The sequence below is a fragment of the Zalophus californianus genome, chromosome 5, assembly GCF_009762305.2.
Source record: "Zalophus californianus isolate mZalCal1 chromosome 5, mZalCal1.pri.v2, whole genome shotgun sequence".
NCBI lineage: Eukaryota > Metazoa > Chordata > Mammalia > Carnivora > Otariidae > Zalophus > Zalophus californianus.
Window position 1 is genome coordinate 17,720,844 of NC_045599.1, and position 21,272 is coordinate 17,742,115.

The window sequence follows — 21,272 nt, forward strand, 5'->3', positions numbered from 1 at the left end:
GAGTCAAAAGTTATACATGGATTTTCAACTGCAAGGGAGGGGTCAGTGCCCCTAACCCCACTTCTATTCAAGGGTCAAGTGTAATTTTAAATCCTTATATAGTCTAAAATATCTTTCCATTAATGCCTTTGACATTTTGTATATTGTAATAAGAAGACTTTGTCCACATTAAGGTTTTATAGCTTTGGTTCTTCATAGAGATTTTTACTATATATGGAATTCATTTTTAAAACCTATTTTATTTTTCTTTCAAATGGATAGCCAGTTATCCATAAACTATATATTATACTTTTTATTTAAACACCATTTATTTTTAACATATAATTTTACAATTTAAACATTTATGAAAACTATGTAAACACCATATATTTAATTTTTTTTTTTAACCCCCATGAGTTTGAAATAACACTGTTGTTCCATATTATGTCACCATATATTCAGGGTTATGTTTCTGGACTACTTGGTTCCTTTGATCATTTGTCTCATTCTGTTCCAGGATCACACTGATTTCATTACAGACTGTTCCTGACTTACCATGGTTTAACTCAAGATTTTTTGACCTTATGATGGTGCGAAAGCGATATGAATTCAGTAGAAACTATTCTTCGAATTTTGAATTTGCATCTTCTCTCAGGCTAGGGATGTGCAGTCCAATACTGTTGGGTGATGCTGGGCAGCTGCAGGCAATCACAAGGGTAAACAACTGTTATACTTACAACAATCTTTTTTTTTTTTACATTCAGTACAGTATTCAATAAATTACATGAGATATTCAACACTTGATTATAAAATAGGCTTTGTGTTTGATGATTTTGCCCAAATGGAGACTAACAGAAGTGTTCTGAGCATGTCTGAGGTTGGCTAGGCTAAGCCACGATGTTCAGTAGGTTAGGTTTATTAAATGCATTTTTAACTTGATGCTATTTTCAGCTTCCAATGGGTTTATCAGGACATAACCCCATCGTAAATCAAGGAAGATCTGTACTATGGCTTTATATGTTTTGATGTCGTATAAATTAACTTATCCCCTCAATCATTTTTCTTCTTGTTCAAACTTGACCTATTCATTCTTTAAATGAATTTTAGAATCTGCTTGTCACTTTCTTAACCTGTTGGGGTTTTAATTGTATTAAATTAATAAATCATGTTGGTGAAAACTCATATCTTTAAAATAAAAAATTGATTCTTCCCATTCAGGAAGATGATATAACTATTTTCAGATCTTCTTTTACATCCTTTAATAAAGTTTTTTAGGTTTCTTCACAAGGTCTTGAATGTTTGTTGTAAAGTTTATCCTTAGACATTATTAGTTTTAAATACTGTTATTAATGAAATCTTTTGGTTTTCCCTATGTTATTTTTTAACTGATTAATGTTGGTGTGTAAGAAAGCTATTTTATAGGAAATCTTTTGAGTAGTATACATTGATTTAGTATATGGCACCTTACAAAACTCTTTTATTAATTCTAATCATTTTTTAGTTGACTCAGTTCTATGTAGATCATTTCATCTACAGACTTAGTTTTCTGTCTTCCTACCCAATATCTGTACCTCTTAAGTCTTTTGCTTGTCCTTTTTCACAGGTGAGGGCCTCCAGCAAAATTTGAAAGAATAGTTGTGATAAAGGGAAGGCTCAGTTGGCTAAGCATCAGACTCTTGATTTTGACTCAGGTCATGATCTCAGGGTGGTGAGATGGAGCCCGCATTGGGCTTAGCACAGAGTCTGCTTGAGAGTCCCTCTCCCTCTGCCCCTGCCCCCTGCTCATGCTCAATCTCTATCTCTAGTAAATAAATAAATAAATAAATAAAATCTTTAAAAAAAATAGTTGTAATGAAATTATTGGCACTGTTAGGACACTCCCTTATATGACGCTGAGTAGGGATATTTGCTGTGGGATTATGGTAGCTAAACTTTATTAACTTAAAAATGTTTCTTGCTATCCCTAGCCTGCTAAGAATTACTAGGAAGAATAACATTGAAATAATATCAATCCCACTTATGGCTGAGCTGATAAACCCTCCAGAACACACCCACATATTGAGAGATATGTAGATTTTCAGCAAGGCAAAATTAAATTATACACTGCTATTAGAATACAACAAATAATGTTAATATTCATATTAATGCATTGTTATATATTATATAATTACATATTATATAATATATATTATAAATATTATATACTATATTTATATTACAATTATATCATATAATATATATTATATAATTATATATTATATAATAATGTAATTAATATTAGTATTAGTAGACTCCAAAAATTAGTAGAATACGACAAATAGGCTTCACTTGGACCATCTGTCAGATTTTTTTTTAAGATTTTATTTATTTATTCATAAGAGGCAGAGAGGCAGAGGGAGAAGCAGGCTCCCCGCTGAGCAGGGAGCCCGATGCAGGACTCCATCCCAGGACCCTGGGATCATGACCTGAGCCGAAGGCAGACGCTTAACCATCTGAGCCACCCAGGCACCCCGACCATCTGTCAGATTTTCATGGATCCACACATTTCTGCCTTTTAAGTTCAACAGGTAAATAGGTGAGCCATGCCAGACAAAAAGGTATATGCCAGGCTACTAGCAAGCTTTGGGGAAAGGAAGGTATAGAAAACATTTTAAAAGCTAGATCAGCAGTCTCTAGCGCGAGGACTTTAGGATTACATAGTCCTGGGTTACATTACCCACTGAGACTTTTTTTTTTTTAAAGATTTTATGTTTAAGTAATCTCTGTACCAACGTGGGGCTCAAACCCTGAGGCCGAGGTCAAGAGTCACATGCTCTACAGACTGAGCCAGCCAGCACTCCTACAAACTGAGACTTAAACAAGTTGTTTCAACCAATCTGGAAATTGTTTCGGTCTTCTGCCATCAGCAGCCATTATTATTTTGTTTTATTTATTTATTTTTTAAACTTTAAGACTCACAATTTTTTTTTTATTAATTTTTTTTTTTTAGTAACCTCTACACCCAGTGTGAGACTCAAACTGATGACACGGAGATCAAGAGGTGTATGCTCTTCTGACTGAACCAGCCAGGAGCCTCATCATTATTATTTTAAAAACAATATTCAGAAACACTCATTCTTAGTCTTTAAAGTCCTACTGCACATAACACTTCCTCATGGGGTTATTAAAAAGCTTAGTACTGAGACATGGTATGTAACAGTATCTGCTACAGTACCTGCTGCATTCTACTCTATTTGTAAAGATTGAATATTTAAATGCTTCTATAAGAGCACCTGGGTGGCTCAGTCCTTAAGAGTCTGCCTTCGGCTCAGGTCATGATCCCGGGGTCCTGGATCGAGTCCCGCATAGGGCACCCTGCTCGGCAGGAAGCCTGCTTCTCCCTCTCCCACTCCCCCTGCTTGTGTTCCTGCTCTCGCTATCTCTCTGTCAAATAAATAAATAAAATCTTTAAAAAAATAAATAAATGCTTCCATAAAGCTTTCAAGAACAATGTGCCAGGCAACAGGCCAAGCAGGGGATAAAAAAAAAACTTTTTTTTTTTTTAAGCTACACACCCTAACACCTCCTGGGTCAGGCAGATAAATAAATCACACAGTACATTGTGATAGTCACCAGAGGCTTAAGAGAACCACAAGCCAGGCTCTGAACTCAGACAGCATGGTGTCCATAGAGCTGTTTCCTAGTGAGATGGTGCTGACCCGCAGAAGAGGAAGGGTGGTCTGGTCACAGCACAGCTTTCTGCCGAGGCACGGAGTTCTTGAGTGGCAGATCCTGGAGTTGCAAGTGTGTGGGCGAGGAGGATGGTCTTCAGAGGAGGCTAAGGCAGAAGGCTCCACAGGTCCCCATCAGGTAAGTTCTTGAAGGGCTTGATTCTTCCTCTTCTCCATGACTTAGGGGCTCAGCATCAACTTTAGAGTTTACCAAGTTGCAATGCCCCCTGGCCTCAAGAGCACACTGATTTAGAAGCCTCTGTGCGCCTGCAGCCCCAAAGCTCACTGCCCGAGGTCACTTTTCAGTGACCAGTCACTCCAAGTGAAACAAGTCACCTCCAAGTTTCTATTCTGCTCCATGCTCTGACCTAAGGAAGAAACTCGGAGTTTACGAAGGTAACCTGATAATCAAGTTTCCTTAAGTGGATCACTTCATCTTTTAGATACTTTCAGGTTATTTGGTCCTGGCCCAACAGGCAACTTCCGGCCCTCACCTTTCTTTTCTTTCTTTTTTTCTTTTTCGTGTGTGTTTGTGTGTGTGTGTGTGTGTGTGTGTGTGTGTGTTTTCTCTTACGGTTAAAACACGCAAACAGCTACTCATTTTAAAACTGGAGCAAGAAGCCAGAGTGTGTGTCTCCGTGACCCGCTGACGTTCCGGTTCTATATGATAATACCATTCCCAGCTTTGTCTGCTGAGAACGAGACGTTGACCTTGGACTCAAGGGGAAATACAAAAGTCTTGGTAAAAGTTGGGAGGGTTCACTGCTGTGAATGCCAGCCGAGAGTTAAGACGAAAATGCAAACATCGGGAACAGCATCAAGGACCTCCCCTGCTTTTCAGCTCCACGCAGCCCTGCAATCGCTCAGGGCAGTGTCTGGCGAAATGCAAACGCAGCGCCAGCCAGCGCCCGAAGGGCAGGGAGCGCCCGGGTGCGGCCCGGTCCCCGGCGCCTGGCGCGGAGGCGCGCACACCCCTTTTCTGCAGACTCACAGGTTTTCAGGCCCCGCCTCCTCCGGGCCCAGCTCCGCTCCGCCGCCCTGTGGGCCCGGACCCAGGTCCCCGGAGCCCCGCGCCCTCCGCCGCCCAGCCCCCGGCCCCCGGCTCCTGGCTCCCGCCCCGAGCCCCCGGGAGCGCGGCGCGCGGCGGGGGCGGAGGCGGCTCCCGGGCCCGGCGGCTCAGCGTCCGGGTCCCGGGGGCGCAGGGCAGGGAGGCGGGGCGCTCGGCCGGGGGCGGAGCTGCGGCCGCGAGCCCGCCCCCCGCTCGCCCTCCGCCGGCCGGCTGGCGCGGCCATGGAGGTCTACATCCCGTCCTTTCGCTACGAGGAGAGCGACCTGGAGCGGGGATACACGGTAGGCGCGGGTCGCGGCCGGACGGGGCCCCCGAGGCGGGACCGCGGCTGCTGAGCGGCGGAGGTGCCCCCGGCCGTCGCCAGCCCTGCGCGGGGGGGTCCCCCTGGCTGCCCTCCCTTCCCCCGCGCCCCGGGGCCTGAGGCTGGGCTGCGCCCCGGCGCGGTTGTCAGGGAGACGCCCCCCCAGCCCCCCAGGCTCGGCGGCTGCGGGCGCCCGGGGCTCCTCCGGTTCGCTCCCTTCCCCCTCCCGGCCGCGCTCCCGGCCTCGGGGCTGGAGCGGCGGGAGTCAAGCCCTCGCTCGCGGCGCTCGCCATTCTCCCCGCCGCCCGCCCTCTGCAGCCCGGGGTGGGCTGCGTTCGCGTCTGGCACAGCTGCCCGCTCTGCCCAGACCCGAGCGGCTGCGCGGCGCGTCGATGTTGGCTTCCAAGTTCTGTGGGATTCATTCAGATGGAAAGCATGCTAATTAAAAAAAAAATCATCATTTGTAGCTCTTTATTAGCCAGAGTGAACACGGGCGTTGCTTTCAGATGGCTTCCAAAGTTATTTTTTCCCCCTAGTTCTGGTGGGCCATGAAGTGGCATAATCAGGTACTTACTGCGCACCTGTTCCCTCCCGAAGCCTGATCCCTGAGAACTGAGAAACGGGGCTCCTGATCTCGAGAGTGGCAGAATGGGTCGGGAGGGTGAAGACCAGGGCCTGAGACCTTTGGACGAGTTTAGTTAAGTAAACTGTAGGTGGTGGATTTCCCAACGAACTTAGACACCTTCATCTAGACGGGCATTGCCGGAGGGAGACATGCCTCACGCTCGCTCGACCTTGGAAGAATTTACATCCAGTTGTTAAAGAGCAGGTAGGCAGAGGAGATTGCAGAGGGCAATCTGAAAGGACTGATATATTATTCATTTCTAACTCACTCACTTGCTAAACACCAGTTACAGTAATTTGGCAGAGTATTTTAACCTTCCTCTTCTCTAAATATTCTTGGGTTTTGGTGACAAGCGATTTGGGACCTACTGTGTTTTCATAGGGAGGATTAAATCTCCCTCTCAAGGGAGTTTTTAGAATTAAGAGTAGTGAGTGAAAAAAAAATCCAGGGAGTATGTGGGTTTTTAGGATTAAGTAGACCTCTGGGTTCAAGTGTTCAAGTGTCCCAAAAGAAGTACTGAGTGCCTTCCCTTGGGGAGGAAACTGCGGGGAAGGTGGGGGGGCATCTGAGGTCTGTTTGGCCATTATTTATATAAATAAGCCTTCCCAATGAATTAATATTTGGTTAAATATTCTGCATCTTCCTTAAAAAAAAAGAAGGAAGGAGAAATTGAACTTAAATTTGAACCTGTGCAAGGCCTTTTCCTTAAAGCCTTGAAACCTTGCTTGTCTTTCATTAGTCAAGGTATCACACACACACACACTCCACCCCGCCCCCCCATCAGCAGTCATGGAGGTATCTCTCTCTCTCTCACACACATACACACACACCCATCAGTAGTCATGGAGGGCCTGCCATCTTTGGGGCATTCTTTGGGATCTGAAGATTATAGCCTGCTTGTTTGGTCTTTTGATGTGTTTAGATGAAGGTGGTCTCAGTATTCCAAACTAAAAGTTACTTACCTCCCCAAATAAGGAATTTGAAGTAGATCCAAATTTGAAGTAGATCAAAATTAATGGCTTTTTGACCATTACTGATTTTCTTCTCTTACAGGATCTGTGTTTTCCCATATCTTTTGATTATTCGTATTATGACCGGGCATGTGCCAGGTTGTGACTTAAATTGATTTGGAAGGAGCTCTTTTCTTGGCAAACGTGGCAGTTTGGAGATTGCTTATATGATGAGAGTTTGTGTGCTTTTTAAAAGCTTGCTTTTTAAAAAAAATCCTAACTCATTTAGATTTGATAACCATATTGTTAAGATACCTCTGCAAGTGATTTTTTTCCTATGTGAGTCAATGAAGCAGATACTGGATACTTCTTTCCCTCTGAGCAGCTAGCTGTTTCATAATTGCACAGAAGACTATACTTTCAGGGATCATTTCTATAGTTTGTTATAATTGCACAGCAGTTATTAATTTAGGAAATATTAACTGATTGCCTGCTTGGTGTCTCTATTCTAGGTCCTGGGAATTTAGCAGTGAATAACATTTCATCTTTTATTTATTTATTTATTTTTAAAGATTTTATTTATTTATTTGAGAGAGAATGAGAGATAGCGCGAGAGGGAAGAGGGTCAGAGGGAGAAGCAGACTCCCCGCTGAGCAGGGAGCCCAATGTGGGACTCGATCCCGGGACTCCAGGATCATGACCTGAGCCGAAGGCAGTCGCTTAACCAACTGAGCCATCCAGGCGCCCCAACATTTCATCTTTTAAAAAACCCTCAGAATTTAAAAACATAACCTCGGTTTCCTGAAATAATGTATACTTCAGAGTAAAAAGCATTTTTTTTACTTAAGAGTATTTAAGGAATATTGCATTCAAATAAATTCGGTGATTGGAGGTTTATAGTAAAGAAGTGTGGTTCTTCCTTGCTTCTAGTCCCATGCCCTGGAAACATAAAATGTGGGGGTGCTTTCTTAGAGACTTTTCTGTATGCCATGAAAACATATGTTTTTTTCTTAGAATAAATTGTAAGAATTTGACTATAACTGTCATCCTACAACATGAGTATCTTTCTCTACTGATATGGATAGGTCTGTCTCCTAGCTACTGGCAAGGGGATCTTCCTCCTAAGGAACACGTCATCATTTGTTTACCCAGATCTCTTGTTGATGGCCGCTGACATTTGCTTCTAATTTTTAGCAACTGTGTCAGATGTTGAAATGAGACATCCCTGTACATGGCTTTTTTTTATGCCTCCTGCTAGGATTTTTGTAGAGTCTTAACGAGAAGTGGTACTTCTGGGCCTTTTGAAGTTTTCATAGATAATGCTCAATTGTTTCTTTTTTTTTTTAAGATTTTATTTATTTAGACAGAGACACAGTGAGAGAGGAACACAAGCAGGGGGAGTGGGAGAGGGAGAAGCAGGCTTCCCACCGAGCAGGGAGCCCAATGTGGGGCTCAATCCCAGGACCCTGGGATCATGACCTGAGCCGAAGGCAGACGCTTAAGGACTGAGCCACTCAGGCGCCCCGATAATGCTCAATTGTTATTCAAGAAGTTTATACAAAGTTATGCTCGGATGTACAAGGTAATTTACCTTGAAAGAGTGAATTTTTGCCTTTTGAACCCTTAAACATTGGCTGTGGGCTTGCGTGATGTTAAGTGTGGAATTGAAAGGTAAAGGGATGTTGCTCCTGGCCTTAGGCATTCTCAGCCAGAGGGGCAAGGTAGGGAAGGGCTAGGGTGCCCTGATGTTATCTGGAGTCTTGAGGAGGAAGAGAGCATTTCTGCACTGCCTTAGGGTCATGTGTGGTGTGGGGTTGGGGGTTGCTTAGGAATGCTGACTTTTGACATCTGATTCGGTTTTTGCTGGCATTGTGAATTCTAGAAGGAAGTTCAGCACAAAATCTCATCTCAAGGGAAAGGCATTTTAAACTCCCAGATTCACCAAAACCAAAAAAAAGAAAGAAAGGAAAAAAAGGCGAGGGGGGGACCCTTCTGAGTCATTTTAGTTTACAAAGAATCAGGAGAGGATCTTCTAACAAAATTCACATGAACTCAAATATTACCTGATGGGAAGCCTATTCTCTACCTGTCCTCTGTCCCCATAGCTTAGATGTTTACTGTCTGTTTCTCAGCCAGGCTCTAAACTCCTTGAGACTAGCACAGTGCCAGTTTCTACTGCTGTGCTCTAGTACAGGGCCTATCGCATAGTTAAGAATTCAGTACGTGTGTGATGAATAAATAATGAATGAATGAGTCTTCTAATAGGAGAAGAAAACCAGAAGAGCAGCGATTATGAAGCATGAAACAGCTCAGTGGGTGGAAGGGGGTCAGGGTGCAGACTGGAGTTTCCAGTAGCAGGAGGGATTGTGCAGGGGACACCCGACAGAGAGAGGTGGAGAGAGACCAGCTCGCTAGCCTGAAGAGCTGGAAAGGAGTACGGACTTCAGCCCCAGACAATGGGTTTGAGGAAGGAAGTAACGTGATGAGTTTTGTGTTTAGAAATATGACCCTGGAGTATTAATCATTTAAGGGATGCTAGCAGAAGGACCAGAAAGGAGAGGGAGGATGTGAGCTGGAACTAAGGCAACTGGGAAGGGAAGACAGCAAGAATCTCTAGGACCTGGTGATCAGAAGTGAGGCAGGAATGTGACTCCCCTGGATGCGGGTGCCATTGGCCAACTCAGAGCTGAAGCAAGGAGGAGATTGCATTTGGGGACCTGTTGGCGTTTTTCGTGATTGGTGAGGCTGTTTGATTTTGGAGCTCAGGATAGAGGTCTGGGCTAGAAATTCAGCTCTAGAGGGTCATTCAGCACAAAGGATGAAAAAAGCATAGCAGTTAATGCTATTCCCAGGAAGGGAATGTGGAGTGAAGAAAGTTGGTGGACTTAAGGGTAAAATCCTAGAATTTGCATGAGCAAAGAATTCTCAGCACTGCATCCTGGGGGAGGGGAGAGAAGGAAGTGCAGGGGTGGGAAGTGGGAAGACAGAATGGTAGATGCTTTACAGGAAATAAAGTGCTGGATGTGGCTGAGTGGTCTTGTAAAGTGAGGATGGAGAACAGTCCATTGGATGTGAGGGTGAGCAGGTCCGGGGTGCGAGTATAGGCTGGTATTTTCAATTTTCAGATATGTCGTTGGTAAATAACAAAAGTAGAATTAGTACCTAGGCTGCAACATAAAGTTTGAATGTATTAGATTTCATTTTTTTATAGCTGTTAAATTCAAGGCATTGAATTAGATGGTTTTTCAAGTTCATTTTAACTGTCTGTGACTGTGTTATGGTTATACAAATGTATCTTTTTCTTGAATTCTGGTCTCTTTGATTTACTTGATGTATCATGCTTTTCACTACGTAAGGCAGCTTCATATATACATGATCATAATATTGAGACATGCAGGGATCATTGTTTTAATATTTTATGGATTAAAATACAAAATCAGAACAATATAAGGAACCATTTACCGATTCCTCACCTTCAGTATTTTAAATTATTACTTCACTTATCACCCCTTATTCTTCCATTTTTTAAAATTCTGGAATATTTCGAAACAAATCCAGGACATAATTTCACCTGTAACTGTTTCACTTTGAATATCTGACCGGTACAGACTTTTAAAAAAAAAAATGACCAAAATGTCAGTAGTGACACAAAACTAGCCATACCTTAGTATCCTCCCAATTCTTATTTGTTTTTGTTGTTTTTAGCATGACCACAATGTAGACATTTCTTTGGAATTAACAGTGATCTGCAGGAAGTATTTTTACTGCATTTTGTATTTGTGAGAACGAGAGGTTGAGTAAGGGCAACCTGCCTACCCAAGAGTAGCCCTCCTCTGTGCTTTCATCCCCAGAGTAGCTTCCATCTGGTGACAGAAAGCTAATAAGTTGCAGAGTAAATGCATGTGTGTGTGTGTGTGTGTGTGTGTGTGTGTGTGTGTGTGTGTGCGCGCGCGCGCGCGCTACAGCTTGCAGAAGAAGAGAGGGTATTTCTTCAGAGTACGGGCACTGTTTTTCCCCAGGAGCTCTGAACAAATCCATCTCCTTTCATATCTTGTTATCCCCAGTTGGTTTTTCAACCCATCGTGTTGCCAGGGGAATTCTCTGTGGTGATTGGCTGAGGCCGGGGCCATCTGAACCAGTCGCTGTGGCAAGGCTACATTAACTAGATGGAGTTCAGATAATAGGCCTTTCTGGAGCTGGGAGTGAGGTCAGCCTCTTCCTGACACCTAACCCTGTAGGCACGACAGTGAGACCACAATGTCCGCCACAATATCTTCGAGTCACCCATTATAAGCATGTATGATGAAGGAGGCCTTTGTGTGACAAGGACATAGCTGCCCAAGTGCCTCACTCATGGTAAACTGACAGCATAAGCAAGTATTAAATGTGTGTTGCATAATTAAATCAAGCACGTGTAGGGTATGTTCCTTACCCTTAAGGACAGGAAGTACAAGTGTGAAAATATTCTTAAAATCCTTTTTAATTTATTTATTTTAGAGAGAGGGAGAGAGAATGTGTTTGGGGGGGGCATGGCCCTGTGCAAGTGGGGGGAGGCAGAGAGGGAGAGAATCTCAAGCACACTCCCCACTGAGCACGGAGCCCCACGAGGGGCTCCATCTCAGGGCCCATGAGATCAGGACCTGAGCGAGAAACCAAGAGTCCCAGCCTTAACTGACTGAGCCACCCAGACTCCCCAAAAGTGAAAATATTCTTGAACATTAGCCAATAGAATGCTACCTTCACCTAAGAACCAAATAGGTACAAGAGGATTGAATTTTGCAAGTATGGTGCTTAGAAATTTGGAGACAAAATTAAGTTTGTTTTCATTGAGCAAGAAATACATTTTCATCTCTTTTTTTTGAATAGTTTTCATTTTGTAATTTATATGTTTTTTAAAATAAACTTTTAATCGTGAAATAATTTTAGATTTGCAGAAAAGTTACAAAGTTAGTAACTGAGAGTTCCTGTATACCCCTCTCCCCACCAGCCAGTTTCCCCTGTTTTAACATCATATATTACCATGGTAATGTCAAAACAAGGAAAGTAGCATTGGTGCATGTCTGTTAACTAAGCTCCAGGCTTTATTTGGATTCCATTAATGTCCAATCCAGGATATCATGTTGCATTTAGTTTTGTCCGACTTGATGTGCAACTAAGTTAGTAGTCCAAATTACAGCACAGTGTCTCAGAAATGAGGCAGGAATGGCATTAGAAATGAAGCCATACAGATCAAATCAGATTTTTTGTATTTTGGATACTTTATGTGTAATTTTTGCCATTTGGCAAAAGCCCACTTAGACTATTCCACAGGTTTAGGACAGAGGCTGACACAGTCTAAGGGCAAAGGCTCAGGCTATAGATTCATGCTGTCTGCATTCAAATTTTGCCTCCAACAAAGTCTGACTTTGGACAAGCCACTTAATCTCCTCTGTTTTTTTCCCCTGATCTGTAAAAAAGGAGAATACTAGTACCTACCTTGTAGAGTGGTTTGAGGATTAAATGACATAATTCTTGCAAAGTGCTAGGAATGAGGTGTCTAGCTATGTTTGTGATTATTCTTATTATTTTGAATAAGGACTGCCTTCAAGTTCTTTTTTTTTAAGCTTTTTAATGTCAGTAATATAAACAAAAGTCCAGGAGAGATACTTATGCTATATAAAATAAATTATTTGCACATACTTTGAAGTACTTCAGAAGTAACAGTTTACATGGAATCAACTGGTATTCTTATTACAACTTTCATTCAGTTCAGGTTTAGTTTTGTAGCCTTATTTACTGCCTGTGTGTGTTTTTTTCCCCTCAGGATGCTGAAGGCTAATATACTTAAATAAGTGAGTAGTGTATATCATAGAGGGCATGGAGATACATGCTTCTCACCTCCTGCCTTCTCTTCCATCCCCCCAGCATCCCTCCAAAACACAGGGGCCATCAGACTCATAGCTTGCATTCTTGTGATGGCTTTCCAAATACATTCAGATTTTTTAAAATAACTTTTTAAATAGATTTGATTTTATTTATTTGAGAGAGAGAGCATGAGCGGGACACGGGGGCAGAGGGAGAGGGAGAAGCAGACTCCCCACCGAGCAGGGAGCCCAACATAAGGCTCGATCCCAGGACCCTGAGATCATGACCCAAGCTGAGGGCAGATGCTCAACCTACTGAGTCACCCAAGTGCCCCTACACATTCAGATTTGTAATGGAATTTTCTGTTATTTTGCTTCATGTCTTTTCTGTTTCAGTTTTCTGTTGTTTTCCTCCTCCCCTCTCTTTTGAAAGTACCTGTTTTGTTGTGGAAAAGGTCAACATACAGAGCAGTGGAGAGACTGACCCCTTTATTTAGCTTTTAAAATGATGAGCTCTTGGGGTTCCCCAGGTGGCACAGTCTGTTGAGATCCAACTCCTGATTTCGGCTCAGATCACGATGTCACTGAGATTGACTGAGCCACCCAGGCATGCCTTCCTATGTCATTATTAACACCTTTTTCAGTTCCTTACGCCATACAGTGGTAGAGGCTTGATCATTTTCAGATTTGTTATGTGATGCTAGCAACCACTGATGAACATTGCCTAGATCTTTACATTCCTTAGTGGTTGCTAAGTATCGATAGTTTAATTTTATCATTCTTTCTTCATTTATTGGCTTGGATACATGTATACAGAGCAACTTTGCCTCGGTAAGTTAGTTACTGTGAGTTGTAGTTTTTAATAGGAAAAGCAGGATAAATGCCTGATTCTTTCTTTGATTATATACTTTTCTTTTTTTTTTTTAAGATTTTATTTATTTATTTGAGAGAGAGAGAATGAGAGATAGAGAGCACGAGAGGGAAGAGGGTCAGAGGGAGAAGCAGACTCCCTGCTGAGCAGGGAGCCCGATGTGGGACTCGATCCCGGGACTCCAGGATCATGACCTGAGCTGAAGGCAGTCGCTTAACCAACTGAGCCACCCAGGCGCCCTGATTATTTACTTTTCAAAACAATGAGCTGGCTGCCTCCAGAGATCACAAAGATTATCACAGAGGCTGGCTTTTAAAAAAAATCTGTATTGTTAGGGATCTGTGGATATCAGCACATTTGAGGTAGTTGGGTCCCTTGCATTTATCATTCTTATATACTTTATGTCCTTCTTTGGCCATTTTCGTATTTGGCATTTTCAAGTTGGGTTCTGTCCTTGACATAACCTTAGGGGTCTTTGGTAACTCCTTGCTTCCTGGCATAACAAGGTACATCTTTTACATTTCCTGCCCCAGATCTGGAATTAGGTTTTTCTCTAAAGATCCCTGGTTACTTTTAGTGGGAAATGATAGAGACTATGATCTGGACACAATGTATTTGTGAAGGTTTTGAAATCTTTTCAGTGGTTGGAGCAGAAGAATGTTTCTCTTAAGATCAAATACATGATATGTTGAGGACAGCAGGAATTGTTGTCTTGGTCTTTTATCTTCAGCTGTATCTTTCTCCTGCACTGAAAATCTCGATCCTTTAGATGCTGACATTGATGGAATATCAGGTGATTAGCAGTTTACTTTATCTCACATTATACGCATCAGTGTGTCTCCATTATAATACCAGTACTCCATCAACAACATGATTACTGAATACAGCTTAAAACTTTCTTTTTTAAAAAGTTCTTTTGGGGACGCCTGGGTGGCTCAGTCGTTAAGCATCTGCCTTCGGCTCAGGTCATGATCCCAGGGTGCTGGGATCGAGCCCTACGGGGGCTCCCTGCTCAGCAGGAAGCCTGCTTCTCCCTCTCCCACTTCCCCCTGCTTGTGTTCCCTCTCTCGCTGTGTCTCTCTCTGTCAAATAAATAAATAAAGTCTTAAATAAAAAAGTTCTTTTGTTCTTTGATCTATCCCACTAAGAGTGTACAATCAAGTGACTGTTTCAAAATCACTCGGATTGGTTCTTCTCTGCTCATAACTCCCAACGAGCTACCCAGTGTCATTTTCTTTTGTATACTTAGGATAGGAATTTTTTTAGAAGTTGATTTTGTTTTATATTGTGTAAAGTGTATACTGCATTAGGTTTATTTGCTGAAATCTAGCTGCTTTTTATATTCCCTTCATTCTGTTTTCGTCCCCTCCCCTGATGACCATTTAAAAAAAAGTTGTAGTTTATCTTTCCATTTAAAAAAATAGAAACAAGGTGCTCTTGGATGCTCAGTTAGAGGAGCATGCAATCTTGATCTTGGGGTTGTGAGTTTGAGCCCAACGTTGGGTGTAGAGATTCTTTAAATGAAAACTTAGAACAAAAAGAAACAAATACAGGTACATTTGTGCCCTTAGATTAAACAGTAGTCTAAAATTAAACAGTAGTATATGAAAACATTTTCTTCCACCTGTTTTTTGTTTGTTTGTTTGTTTTTGACTTCACAGTGTATCCTGTAGTTCACTCCCCAGGGGCATATATCAAGATGCACACTCCTTTTCTACAGCTTAGTTCTTCTTCATTGTTGTCTGCAGTCACTAGCCTTGTGCATATGTTTTTTTGCATTTTTGTCAGGGTATCTTTAGAATAGGTTCTTAGCAGTGGGTTATTGGATCAAAGGGTACATGCATACATACTTAATTTTGCCAGATATTGTCAGATCCCCTTCCTTAGGGATTGTGCTATTTTGCATTCCCATAGCAGTTTATGAGAGTTGAATTCCTCACAAGCTTGCCAACTGAGTGTGTTGTCAGGCCTTTGGGTTTTTGCCAGTCTGATAAGGTGAGCAGTGGTGTCTCAGTGTAGATCCATTGTAATTTGCTGGCTCATTCTGATGACTAGCTTTGACATTTTTGAAACATGCTAGTGTCCCTTGAAGTTGCTTTTCTTTTTTTTCTTTTAAGATTTTTTTTTTTTTTTAATTTATTTGACAGAGAGAGACACAGCGAGAGAGGGAACACAAGCAGGGGGTGTGGGAGAGGGAGAAGCAGGCTCCCCACCGAGCAGGGAGCCCGATGTGGGACTCCATCCCAGGACCCTGGGATCATGACCTGAGCTGAAGGCAGACGCTTAACAACTGAGCCACCCAGGCGCACTTACTTGCTCGCTTTCTTTCTTTCTTTCTTTCTTTTGGTAGGTGGGTATTTGAAATAAGCTATTGTCCTCTTGTTGATTTTTATTAACAAGGCAAATGACTTAGGTTTTCACCTTATAATTCTTTTTTTTTAAAGATTTTATTTATTTATTTGAGAGAGAGAATGAGAGAGAGAGAGCATGAGAGGGGAGAGGGTCAGAGGGAGAAGCAGACTCCCTGCTGAGCAGGGAGCCCGATGTGGGACTCGATCCCGGGACTCCAGGACCATGACCTGAGCTGAAGGCAGTTGCTTAACCAACTGAGCCACCCAGGCGCCCCTCACCTTATAATTCTTACTCGGAAGGAAGAACGAATATGTGAGTGGAGTCCTACTGGCCACCTTTCCTTAGCTCTTAGATGAATTTAGGAATTTAGGAATTGTTTTAGAAACTATTAGCTTCTCTCCTTCTTCACCCTCACCTTTCTCTCCACCTTGCTGGTGGATATTCTTCTTACTGTCAAGATTACGTATGGCACGTAGAGCAAGCATTCGTTCTTGTGATTATGTCTTATGGGCTTACCTCTCCCAGGCATTGTACTGGTATTGTGGGCTTGGGGCTGGCTGACATGAAGGCTTGCTCTGGAAGGATGAATGAAAATTTGCCAGTTTGAGAAAGGGAAGATCATTTCATTGATATCCCACAACTTAAATACTTTGATGTAAAAGTTAACAATACTTAAATTCTATGATATAAAGGCAATACCTCTTATGTTACATGATAAGGTGATAAGAGAGGAAAGAAAAAAATATTTGCTATATATATGTTAATAGATATGCACATAAGCATACCGAAGACAAAAAAGGAGGGAATACTTTGGACAATTACAGTCCTCATTTCTGTAACTCGTCACATGGTCATGGCTGGTATTTATAACTACCTTCTTTCACTACTCACTGTGTATTCCCTTTGCCTTCAGCAAGCACCTATCTGGTTGTGGATCTATGCCAGGTAAGGAGACTCAAATCTTTATTCCTGGAGTGTCTGAGCCATTAGTAGTCCTCTTTGAATTGGGTTGTTGTAGCTTTCCGTTGACTTTAATCACAGGGCGTCTTATTACTAAGAGACTCCATCAGGGGTCTCTTGTGGTATAGACGATCTTCCTTGCCCCCTCCTCCCCACTGTGCTTTAGCAGTCCACTTTACCCTTGCTACTCGGGATCAGTCACCCCAGCCAGCATGCTCATGCCCTTCCTTGCTTTGTGGATTCAGAGACACAAGGAGTTCAAAGTGACCAGGTGACAATCTTGACTTTGAGTTCATTGGAATTCTTGCTCTTTCTCCTGGTAGAAGCATTCGTCCTTTTGGAAATAAGACCTCTAGACCAACAGAGCATTAAGTCACAGAGACTAGAAGCAAAACTTGTGCCAGTGGGCCACTAGGGTTAATAATGAATGATGTTGCTCCCATTCCCACCCCTTGATTCCTTGATGTGTGAATTCTGGTTGTGGGGACACAGCATCATGTTGCCACCCAGCTGGTAGTATAACTGAGTCTGCAGAAGGCCATTTCACCATTCTGTCAATCCAGCTGCTTGAGGATGGTAGGGAACATGATGAGACCAGTGAATTCCATGGTTATGGACCCACTGCATCGTTTCATTTACTGTGAAGTGAGATGCTTGATCAGAAGCAGTGCTGTGTGGAATACCATGGCAGTGGGTAAGGCATTCCATAAGTCAATGAATGGTAGTTGTAGCAAAGGTATTGCATGCAGGGAAGGCATATCTTTATCCAGAATAAGTATCTGTTCTAGTAAGAATAAAACACTGTCTCTTCCACGATGGAAGTGGTCCAGTGTAATCCACCTGCTTCCTGGTAGCTGGCTAATCACTTCATGGAATGGTGCCATATTGGGGGTTCAGAATTGGTCTCTGCAGATTGGGCCAACAGTCAATGGTGGTCATAGCCAGATGGGCCTCGGTGAGTGAAAGTTTATGTTGCTGAACATCTAAGCATAACCTACTTCCCTTTCACCATGGCCACTTCGTTTGTGAGCCCACTGGGCAATGACAGGAGTAGCTGGGGAAAGAGGCTGACTGGCATCTGCAGAATAGGTCATCCTATCTACTTGATTATCAAAATTGCCATTAGCTGCAGGCACTCTTTAATGAGCATTCACATGAGACACAAATAGCTTCGCTTTCTTCTCCTCCTCTTCCTCCTCCTTTTGTTCAGAGAGGTCTACCGACATAATCTTCACCTTTCCACAGAACCAATTTTCCAATCATGTTCTTTCCATTTCCCCCGACCATCCACCCAAACCATTGACCATAGTTGGTGTCTCAGTATCTAATCTCACATCGGACCACTTCTCCTTTTAAGCAAAGTGAACAAGTAGGTACATTGCTTGAGATCTGCCCCCAGAGAAGATTTCCCTGGACTCTTGTCCTTCACAGCTGTCCCAGAGAGGGACTAGTGTGGTACAGGTGCGCAGTGTTGCAGACTCATCTGTAAACCAGGTCCAAGTCTTCCCTTCCTCTGTCAGCTAATTCTGGGGAATGCCTCATGAGGCCACAGGTGCAGGCTGGAGGAGGTAAGCAGTGTAGCAGGAGTGGGGACCATGGGCATTTGGGCCACTTTTTTTTTTTTTAGAATGTAACTTTTTTTTAATTTAAATTCAACTAGCCAATATACAGCGCATCATTAGTTTCAGATGTAGTGTTCAGTGATTCATCAGTTGCGTATAGCACCTAGCGCTCATCACATCGCGTGCCCTCCTTGATTGGGCCACTTCTTCATGTAACTTACTTGTGCCTTCGGGGCCTGCTTGGGCCTGATCGCATATATGCCACTTCCGTTTGGTAACCAAGTGTTGCTCTACCCAGCTTTATAGCTTGGTGGGTCAGATAACACCCAGTTCATGATGGGCAGCTCAGGTCACATGGTAACTTGATAGTCTATGGTCAAGCCTCCAGTCCCTGCTAAGGTGCAGTAGCAAGCCAAGAACTCTTTCTTGAAAGTAGCTATCCATGGAGGATGGCAAGGCTTTGCTCCGAAGTCCTAAGGACCTGCACTGTCCTTCACCTGTGGAGGCCAGCCAAAGGCTCAAAACAACATCCCTGTCTGCTTCTGCCACTTCATGCATTATTGGATCTGGTGGATCATAACCCAAGTGGCAAAGCAACTTGGACCTGTTGCAGAGCCTTCTCTTGGTCTGGACCCCACTCAAAAGTAGTAGCTTTTCAGGTCATTTGGTAAAGGGGTTGAAATAACACACCTGAGTAAGTTGCCTTCAGAATCAAAAGAGGCTCACCACATGATGGAGGGCAATCTGCCTTGCTCAGTCTGTAGGTTTAAATATTAATCTCACCCCAAACCATTTCACAGAAACACCCAGCACAATGTTTGACCAAATATCTGGGCACCCCACAGTAAAAATAACCATCGTACGTCCTTCTAAAATTGAAATTCACATTTCATTCTTCAATAAACATTGTGTTTTTCTCCCTTTTGTTTTAGTTCAGATGTAGATTACATGAGAAAATATGTTTTTATATTTTATTATCCGCTATTTACTGTAAACTATGTTTAGTCCTTCTTGCAGTTGGAAGTTGTTTTTTTCCTTCAGATGCATGTCTGTGGAAAGTTTGCATCTCCGTTTTGCAAATGTGATCATGGTGCAGGGAATAAAAGTTTACAGAAAAGGTCTGTTTACCTTGTTTATTATTAGTGGACAATTAGACCTCATTGTCAGTAAAAATTGATGACCGTAGCTTCCAAATTATTGAGCCTGTGCTAATAAATGCAACAGTTGTTCATAATTTGGTGGTAAATGACCTTTAAATGTAGATGTTTACGGAGGTGGTCCCTGGGGAACAATTTAACTTCCAAATGACACCCATGAGCCCTTGTTATCATTTAAATATGCTTCCTTTTGTCAATAACAGAATAACAAATACTGGTTAGATTTCTAATGTTGATTCAGATACCAGGGAACCTGCTGAATAAATTAGTGTACATTTGATTTATATTGACCAAAATTTTTAACATTGCTGTGTTACAGGTCAAGGTGACATGCATTTAAATGCATTGTAGCGCAGAGGTCACGCTTGACTGACGTGAATGCTTACACTGTTTTTAATTAACTTTTAAATATTATCTTAAAATTCCTTCTCAAATACCAACTAAATTATTAGGGACAGGACTGAAATTAACTTAGTAGAGAGAAACCTTATTTTAAAGTCAATAATCTTGATCTTTCCCATAAAAATTATTGGAGTAAATTGCTACATTTTTATCTTATGATTTGTGAGGAAATCAGATCTGCTTTTTCCATCATAGACTCTTAATTCATTATCTGTGGGTTTCCCATGGATAATTTTGCAGAAATAACCTGAGATAGTCCTGAAAAAAGATTTGCGAGGTAATCAACAGTCTTACCTAGTGCAGGAAGTACTTTATCAAGGAAATGCATTTTCTTGGTGCTATGAACTTTTTCACTGACGTTGTCGTGTGTATGTGGAAGGGGGTGGTTTGCAGGGTGAAGATGTGAATTAATTTTGTCATCACTCAGTAGTAGTACAAAGTAGTATATGTTTTAGGGAAGCTTTAATCAACACCTCATTTGCCCTTTGAGAGGATATCTTCACAATGAATGCTGCTTCTTTTGCACATAAATATTATTGGGTAAAAAGAATTTTACTATCAAATGTAAAATTTATTTCATGTCTGACCCATGCAGGAAGGTTTACCTAGTTAAAAAGTTTAGAACCGAAATGCACAAAGGTTTTTGTTCCTTTTTTTTTAATTTTAATCATGAAGATCTTTGTAGTTAATCAAAAAGTGTGCTTTGGGAATTCAGGATAACCTTCTGAGCTTTGCTTCTGGAGGAGGTACATGTAATCAAAAGGCAGCACAGAGCTCCTCTCCTTTAAAACTTTGCATCTGTCCAAACTTTTTCATGTAAAGAGAGCTCCCTTCCAAAGCCCGAAAGGACATCCTCCTCAGCCTGCCTGCGGTGAATGGCATCCATCCTGGGATATTGTTTCCTTTTAGCCACAGTGTGGTTCCTTAGCCTGGAGCTTTGTCCCTAGGTTTCTTGTACCCAGAACAGCACTAACCCCAGCTTGTCCAGAAGGGCAAAAGCAGTAACAGTGTGGAAAATACTAATAAGAGAGACAAGGCAGTGGACATTAGAAAATTGAAAGTGGTGAGAGAATGACAAATGTTGCATGTGCGCAGGGGATGAATCATGCTGTAGTAGGAATGCTTCTGAATGACAGAGAGAGAGAGAGAGAGTAGTAGGAATGCTTCTGAATGACAGAGAGAGAGAGAGAGAGAGAGTCATGTAGCATCTCTCCTAAGTGGGCACGCACTGAAGAAGCGATTGATGAATGGAAAGGCTTCTGGGTATCAGCCTGATGCTAAGAAAGGAGGCAGGGAGTTAGAGAAAACAGGCTGACTGTCAATGGGATGATGCCATTGGTGGATGGCACCACTGGTGGATGGGACGTTGGAACTCCATCCAAATGAGGGCGTGGCTTCTTGTGCAAATACCTGGTTGCCCAGGCTATGGTGCCCAGCCTATGCTGCATGCTGGGGATCATTACAGACTGCCAGTGTCTGGGTCCCACCCTT

General features: G+C 42.5%; 1 protein-coding gene across 7 annotated transcripts in view; it reads left to right on the forward strand.

Moving 5' to 3' along the window:
- The first annotated feature begins 3,397 nt into the window (after nucleotides 1–3,397).
- The window catches only part of SNX24 (sorting nexin 24), a 154,928-nt gene continuing 137,053 nt past the window's right edge, over nucleotides 3,398–21,272 (forward strand). For 2 of the 7 annotated variants that reach the window (XM_027606583.2, XM_027606582.2), the window contains exon 1: nucleotides 4,922–5,039. In XM_027606583.2, coding sequence (XP_027462384.1) covers nucleotides 4,980–5,039 — 60 coding nt within the window. In that variant the 5' untranslated portion in view covers nucleotides 4,922–4,979. Of the gene's footprint in view, nucleotides 3,829–4,921; nucleotides 5,040–9,200; nucleotides 9,374–21,272 lie in introns of those variants that run through there. The other 5 variants (XM_027606581.2, XM_027606580.2, XM_027606579.2 and 2 more) reach the window with 5 other exon arrangements.